Consider the following 8,777-nt stretch of genomic DNA (forward strand, 5'->3'; position numbering starts at 1 on the left):
TAAGGGATACACAACCTGTATTATTTAGTTAAAAATATTTTTCCAAATTTTGTTATTTCTTCTTTGACTTGAGTATTTAGAATTTTTTGTCTTAGTAAATTGTTTCTTTCTCTAGTTATCTGTTTATTATTGAACTTAATTTTATTCCTTTGCATTCAGAGAACATTCAACACTTGTGAGATATTCTTTTGGATTCACATATGATCACTCTTGATAAAAACAGTCTATGTGCACATGAAAAGAATGTGAGTTATTTTACTGTTGAACACAAGTTTGTCAATTGTTTTTTCATATATTTTCCATCTATTGATTTTTGGTGTGTTTCTAGGCTAAGCTATTGAGTTACATATTTTACAGTCTTTCATGATGATTATAGATTTGTCTTATTTTTCCTTTTCTGTAAATGTTTGGTAGTTTATTTGGTTAATAAATTTTTGGGATTACCCTATCTTTCTGTAGATTTGAGCATTTTTATCACTATAAAGTACACTCCCCATTTATTCTCTAATGCTGTTTCCTACCTTAAAGCCTGCTTTATATAATATTAATATAACTATGCCAGATTTATTTTAGATAATGTTTGCATGGCTTATTTTTCCATAATTTTACTTTAAAGTTTTCTTTTTATATATTACATTGTGTTTCTTGTAAGCAGTATATGGTCAGAGTTTTAAATTCTTCTTTGTTAATATTAATTTTTACTTGGAGTATTTAGTTCATTTATATTTTATATAATTATATTCTCCATTTCCAGAAGTTTTTTTCCCAGATGTTCCCATTTCTTTCTGACAGTGTCTTGCTGCTCTTCTCTGAAACTGCATCTTGTGTTTTGTAAACAGTGTATACATTAGCTAATTTATCTACACATATTCTTATCTGTCAATTTCAATATGCGCAGTGCATGAGAATTTAAGTTTTCTACTTGCTTTTGGTTAGTTGTTTTAATTTTCTATCATTTGTAGTCTATTCCTATGCTTAATTTAACTTTATTTTGAAATCATTGTGCAATTTTATTTATGGTAGTCGTGCCAGAATAAATGAGAGGTCTTTTTTTCTCCAAAGCTTAGTTTATTCATTTTTAATGTAAATACAAAAAATAGCCCCTCTTTTAAAGGATTGAAGGCTTGTGAAATTAAGATGAGAAAAAAATAACCTTAAGATACTTAACATAGTGCTAGGAATATAATAAAAGCTCAATAAATGGTAGATTTCACTTTTAATTTCACTTTTAATTCTTAGATCAGTATGTTGATTTACTTGTTTCCTGCCTCCCTCATTAGAATATACACTCCATAAATCACACAAGCTTTGAGATTCTGTCTACCACTATATTCCCTCAAAGATCAAGAGAGAGTCTGTTGTATCTAGATATTCGGTAAATACTTGTTGGACAAATGAATGGGTGCCAGCAAACAGTAATGTGTTAAATGAAGAGATTACTCCTAAGAGCCTTTCATGTCAAGGGTAGTCAACGTCATCTTCTGCATTCAAGCGTGTAATAACCATGAGTATAAAACAACAGCAACAGTTTTGTGATACATTTGTGAAACTTGTCATACCCAGAGTTGAGCTTAAATTTTAATTAAAAATTACATTCATCATTTAGAGTAGGTATCTACAATGGCTAAATTTGTTTTTCACTTCTACATAGTATTTTCTTGACAAATATAAATTGATTATAAATGACATAAATAATGATTTGATATTTTAAAAGATAAAGTCAAGTATTTTGTTTCTGTTTTGCATTACATTCTATAGGTATATGTTTGGCACTCCTTCTCTACAATTCAATCTATTAAATGTAAAGTAGTCTCAGGAGGACATGTAAAATCCATGAAACACAAATTTTCATTTGCATTTTAACAAATTATAGATAGGCATTCAGTCTGAACATTCTCTAGACTAGCTACGTTTTATAGATATATTTGGAAAGGTCTTCATTGAGAAATTTCTAATTCCATCATAAGCCATTACTGGGGCAATTTCAAGTCTTTATATAACAAATGAGAAGAAAGTCATGCTTCCATCAAGCAGCCAATATATGCCTCGTTCTGCAGCAGGTAATCTAAGATAGATGTAACAGAAGCAATATTAAGAATTAGCAGATATGCTAAGTGTAGTGGAAGGCATCCTCATTTTTGTTGTAATTAGTGAGTCAGTATTTGGGGTTTTAGGGAATGGATTTATTGGACTTGTAAACTGCATTGACTGTGCCAAGAATAAGTTATCTACAATTGGCTTTATTCTCACCGGCTTAGCTATTTCTAGAATTTTTCTGATATGGATAATAATTACAGATGGATTCATACAGATATTCTCTCCAGATATATATGCCTCTGGTAATCTAATTGAATGTATTAGTTACTTTTGGATAATTAGTAATCAATCAAGTATATGGTTTGCCACCAGCCTCAGCATCCTCTATTTCCTGAAGATAGCAAATTTTTCCAACTACATATTTCTCTGGTTGAAGAGTAGAACAAATAGGGTTATTCCCCTTCTGATGGGATTCTTACTTATTTCATGCTTACTTAATTTTGCATATATTGCGAAGATTCTTAATGATCTTAAAATGAAGAATGACACAGTCTGGCGTCTCAACATGTATAAAAGTGAATACTTTATTAAACAGATTTTGCTAAATCTGGGAGTCATTTTCTTCTTTACACTATCCCTAATTACAAGTGTTTTGTTGATCATTTCCCTTTGGAGACACAGCAGGCAGATACAATCGAATGTGACAGGACTGAGAGACTCCATCACTGAAGCTCATGTGAAGGCAATGAAAGTTTTAATATCTTTCATCATCCTCTTTATCTTGTATTTTATAGGCACAGCCATAGAAATATTATATTTTACTGTGCCAGAAAACAAACTGTTGCTTATGTTTGGAATGACAACCACAGCCATCTATCCCTGGGGTCACTCATTTATCTTAATTCTAGGAAACAGCAAGCTAAAGCAAGCCTCTTTGAGGGTACTACAGCAATTGCAGTGCTGTGAGAAAACGAAAAATCTCAGAGCTACATAGACACCTTGGGGAGATATGGATGTTCCATGAAAAGAATCCAGTGAATAAATCCTTGAAGATCTGTTTCACTGCACTGCATTCTTGCTTTGTTTTATTAACTGTGTCATTAAAGATCACTGAAATCTTCCATAATTGTTTTGACTACGTTTCAGGGAATCTCATCTTTGAGGAGATTTTAATCTCACATGCAAACTGTGTCTTAGTCAGCTTCCCCACCCTGCAACTTCTTCCTACAAACTTCCTAGAGGAAAACCATCAGCCTGGAGACTATTCACTGTAAAGATTTAACAGTGAGAATAAGCTCTAAAATAAGACTTCTTGTTGTGCTTTACCTGACTTTTCTGAAGCAAGGACACCCATTCTCCAAGAAAACCCAAAGAAAAAAGAAAGAAAGAAAGAAAGAAAGAAAATTAGATCAATCTTGACATTTAGAACATGGAAGTGAGGACGGATGGTGGTGCTTCTTTTCAGTATGCTATTTTAATTATTTAAAGGGCTATTTTTTCATTTTTTAAATTCTAACATCCTCTTTTACTGGTGTATGTTTGACGTGTAGCAAGTAGTCAGAGTAATAGACGTAGTTCTGTGAAATATAGCTAGGGAAACAAGAGTCTAGTTAAGGGATATGGGATCAAAACACTGACGAAATAAATATACTCTTCAAAATCAGTGATTTGAGATAAGGCAGATTATGAACCAATTAGAGTTGAGTAAAGATTTTTCTAGAAGCATAGATCCAAAGGCTGCAAGATTCAACACAGTCCCTGACCAAAGGACACAAGATGAACACAGAATAGAATCTGTGTGAAATATGAAATGTTCTGTCTTAGAGCTTCATACACACGCACACGCACACACATGCACACACACACGTTCATCTACACAAACTTGCATTCACAGACATGTTTCAAATTTTGAGTTTTAAAGTGAAATTTTATGTCCAACTCAGGTTATAAACTCAGTGACTTATTTTGGCAACTTCCAAAAGTGCCTTGATCTCATACTTATGGCCTAATGAGTGGAATATTTCCAAATATAAGGACTTAATTCATTTTCTATGTCAGGTTTCCAAATAAATATTTTCATATTTTTAAACTATTGTGTTTAGAATGTACAGATAAAGAGATAACAGGGGAAAAAAAACCTAATGCCACTGCCTATTTCAACCAAATATATTGGCTTATTAGAAATTATATTGTATAAAGAACTATGTTCTCCATATGGATTATGTTGATAATGTAGAATTTATTCACTTTCCCATGTTTTCCAAAATTATTTATACTAATCATTTTAAGGGGTACATAACTCCCCTTGCAAATATACAATAATATACTTAATGTTTATCATATCGTTTGCATTTAAATTGTCTTCAGTTTTCCACTGTTAGAAATAAACATAATATGAGTATTATAGAGCATCAATACTATTCATTCATATGAATACTATTTCAATGCTAACTTGGCTAGGTATTGAGGATAGAGTAGTGAACAAGACATCAATATAATGGAAAATATATTCTAATGGAAAACAAATGAATAGCTAGCTAACTTAAACAATTATATTTATGATATTGAGAGAGAAAAACTATAGGATGCTGACCTCACCTGGTCATGGGAATGGACAAGATGTCAAAGAGGTTAATGGTTTAATTTGATATATAAATAATGTGTAGGAGTAAGGTGGATAAAGGAGGAGAAATTTGGGGTGGAAAAGCATCATGTCGAGGTCTTGAAGCAAGGAGGAGTACAGGATATTCCAGAAACTAAAGGTCCAGTATGACTAGAATACAGACAGAGTAATATGTAAATTATTTTTAAGGAAAATTTCAATGGGGAGAAATTTGATAAATTCCTTGCAGAACTGATAAATTGCTCTGTAGAAGTAGTAAACTTATATGTTAATAGTGAAAAAATATCCATATTATTCCAGTCTGGAAATCAAGCAGATTATTATTATTATTTTTTTTTTTTTTGAGACGGAGTCTCGCTCTGCCGCCCAGGCTGGAGTACAGTGGCCGGATCTCAGCTCACTGCAAGCTCCGCCTCCCAGCCTTTACGCCATTCTCCTGCCTCAGCCTCCCTAGTAGCTGGGACTACAGGCGCCCGCCGCCTCGCCCGGCTAGTTTTTTGTATTTTTTTAGTAGAGACGGGGTTTCACCGGGTTAGCCAGGATGGTCTCAATCTTCTGACCTCGTGATCCGCCCGTGTCGGCCTCCCAAAGTGCTGGGATTACAGGCTTGAGCCACCGTGCCCGGCCAGATTATTATTTTTAATGTCATTACCTTGATTGCAAAAATATCTTTACTTCACATATATTTGATTACTAGTGTAACTAAGCACTATTACAGGATTAACCAATAGCATATACACTTTGGGAATTGTTCATTGTTTTCTCCTTATTTGTTCATGTCATAGTTTTTCTTACCAATTTTGTGACTACTTTATACATTAACACTATGCCATATATGTGTTATGTTTTTTTTCTTAATTTGCTATTTAGTAAGTAATTTAGCTTGTAATGTTTGGGGAAATAAGTGGGTAATTTACATGATCTCATATTGATTTATGGTTTCTTCTGCTATTTTTGCCGATATTAACTTATTTTTACTGATACCTGTTCCTTTCATCAAAAGCTCCATTTTCTACTATAAAACACAGTTTTGTTGCATCTAAAATTAATAAACACAAAAATATATAAAGAAGAAATTGATTATGCACATTTGCAGTACTCAAGTAACCATTGTTAACATATTTCTACATACATTGTAAAATAGATCTCAACATAGATAGATGACAGATAATAAGCATGTTACTATAAAAATCTGTTCTGATTAGTTTTATACATAAACTGGATGGCGAGGTTCTTTATCTGTGGATACTGGGATTATAGATAATTTTAATTTTCTTGTAGTATTACGTAATTTTCTATGCAATAACTTATGTCATATGAAAAATACAATTAAATAAAAGATGAGGCATGTGAAAAAATATCTGTTTAGTATACTTGCTTTGAGAAACAAGGGAAAGAAAAAGAATCTTCCCTAGCATTTGCATAGACTGCATAAGCTCTAATTCTGATATCTGCTGCGTTTGTAGCTCTGATGATTAACTTTGTTGTCTGTACTAACTTTTGATTATATTGGCTTGTTCCTCACATGTTTTATGATTTTATTTTGAACTCAGTTTTATTAGAATATTATCTGTGGGAATTCTTTGAGGTCAGGTTTACAGTGACATCTGCCAGAAAGAGTTTGACTTTGTGAAGGCTGACTGGAGTCACTTGCAGTCTCAACTTCTTTAAGCTAAACTTCTCAGTTTGCAATGATTTAGGCTATATAGAATTTAACTTCTAGCCCCAAATATACATGAGTGAAAGGTTAATGTTACAAATTCTTAGAGCAACATTCCTCTTTCATTCTCCTTTACATTTCTCTTTCAATTAACTACCCTGGCTGAGTGTTTAGTACTCCTACTTTAGCCTTTTGCTGGACATATGTTATTTTCTCATTTGTCTATTAAGGTTTTGCATTTCAGGGGTCTTGGCTTATAGATAGTATCCAATCTCACTTCTAACTTTGGAGAAGTCCAAGTCAGGTATCTTATCCAACATGCATATGATCTTTTAAAACATAAGCACTGATTTATGAATGGATGAAGAAAATGCTGTATGTATACACAATGGAATACTATTTATCCACAACAGTTTAAAAAAAAGAATGAAGTGTCATTTGCAATGACATGGATGGAAAGGGAAGACACTATGGTACATGAAATAAGCCAGAGACAAAAAGTTAAGCACCACACATTCTCGCTCATATAAGAAAACTAAAAAAAGAAGATCTCATAGAAGTAAAAAGAAGAGCAGAGTATAACAGAGGCTGGGAAGGACAGGGGTTTGTAAAAGTACACAAAATTCATCTAGATAGGAGGAATAAGTTCTAGTGTTTTATAGGACTATAGGATGACTGTAGCTAACAATAATACATAGTTTTAAATATCAGGAAGGAGGATTTCAATATTCCCAATAAAGAAATGATAAATGTTTGAGATGATAGATCTTCTAATTAACCTACCGAATCACTATACATTGTATGTTTCAAAACATCACTATGTACCTGATAAATGTGTACAGTTATTATCATATAAGGTAGGAAAATAGCCTATTGCATAGAAAGAGTGATGCCATCCTGAAGCAAAACTACCACAGCCACTGATGTTTATCTCCTGCATACCAATGTGTTCTGCAGCAAGCTCTTTAAACAATTCCTGTGACATAGATGACCCCTCATAAAGATGCTTATCTAACCTTCTTAGTGGTCATAAGTTTTAGCAAGAGAGTCTGAGGTATGAGTAGCTGCACAATGTTTTGCCCAAAAAGCTTAATATATAAAGGATATTTTCTGGAGGGCAGGTGTGGGGATCCAATATCTTGCGGCCACCCAAGACATTGCCTCTGTTTATAAGTTCCTATTAAATATTTATTTCTTTTAAAGAAGATAACATATATCTATGTATAAGATATATATAGAGAGACATATGTGTAAGATATATATATCTTTTGCAGCAACTTGGATAGACCTGGAGATCATTATTCTAAGCGAAGTAACACAGGACCGGAAAACCAAAAACTGTATGTTCTCAGTTATAAGTGGGAGCTAAGCTATGAGTGTGCAAAGAAATACAGAGTGATATCGTGGTCTTTAGAGACTCAAAAGGGGGAGGTTGGAAGGGAGGATAGGGATAAAAAAGCTACATATTAGGTACAATTTACACTACTGAGGTGATGGGTGCACTAAAATTTCAGAATTCACTATATAACTCATCCACGTAACAAAAAAACACTTGTACCCAAAAAGTGGTTGGAGTAAACATTATAAATAAGTAAATAAATAAATAAATATTTCTTTCTGAGAAACTGGATTTGTTAGCCTCTTTCTTTGGCCTCTCAGCTCCGTTAGCCTTTAGGGATAGTTTTGCATATACCTTTTCACCACAGAACATCAATTTAAAAAAATAACAAAATAAAAAAATACTTAAACACGGGTTTAAAGGAGAGTGACAATGCCCTCTGATAGATAACCTCCTCTATCTAACTCCAAGATAGTTCGTTAGGGACTAACTCTATCTTCAGCACTGTTTCTTCTCATGATTTGCACTTTCCCACTATTTTTGGCATCTGAGGATTCTTTTTTAACTCTCTTGACAGCTGGACCATGCACTTTAAAAATAATTATGAAGGCTTCTTTTTCAGTATCTTTATCTTTTCTGGACTGGAAGGACTTTTCCAGACATCTGGGTTTTCATATATCTTTATGCAGTTTTTTTTAATTTATAAAAAAATTTTAACTTCTATTTTAGATAAGGGGGTACAGGTGCAGGTTTGTGAGCAGATTATATTCCTTGGTGCTGAGGTTTGGAGTTTAATTGAACCCATCACCCAGGTAGTGAGCATGGTACTCAACAGCTAGTTTAACAGTCCTTACCCCCGATCCCTGCCATCTCTCCCTCTCCGCTTAGTCCTCAGTGTCTATTGTTGCCATTTTTACGTTCGTGTGTCCCAATGTTTAGCTCCCACTTAGAAGCAAGAGCATGTGATAGTTGGTTTTCTGTTTCTGCGTTAATTTGCTTAGGATGACAGTTTGCCATATTTTTGAAGGCAAAAGTTGTTTGTTTCACTAGCTTTGTTCAGTCTTTCTTTTTTTTTTTCAGTAAAGGTATTCAAAATTGTACCTTTTCTGCCCAAATAT

General features: G+C 33.3%; 1 protein-coding gene across 1 annotated transcript; it reads left to right on the forward strand.

The window, feature by feature from the left end:
- Positions 1-2,026: 2,026 nt before the first annotated feature.
- On the forward strand, positions 2,027-3,160 carry TAS2R10 (taste 2 receptor member 10). The gene has a single exon (XM_023195209.1). It carries the CDS (start codon positions 2,108-2,110, stop codon positions 3,029-3,031), a length of 924 nt encoding a protein of 307 aa, XP_023050977.1. The 5' UTR covers positions 2,027-2,107; the 3' UTR covers positions 3,032-3,160.
- The last annotated feature ends 5,617 nt before the right edge of the window (positions 3,161-8,777 follow it).

This window comes from Piliocolobus tephrosceles, chromosome 10 (assembly GCF_002776525.5).
Source record: "Piliocolobus tephrosceles isolate RC106 chromosome 10, ASM277652v3, whole genome shotgun sequence".
NCBI classification, from domain to species: Eukaryota; Metazoa; Chordata; class Mammalia; order Primates; family Cercopithecidae; genus Piliocolobus; species Piliocolobus tephrosceles.

What these genes read in the sequence shown, in the direction of transcription:
- TAS2R10 (XM_023195209.1), top strand. Translation starts at nt 2,108, where the DNA reads ATGCTAAGTGTAGTGGAAGGCATCCTCATTTTTGTTGTAATTAGTGAG.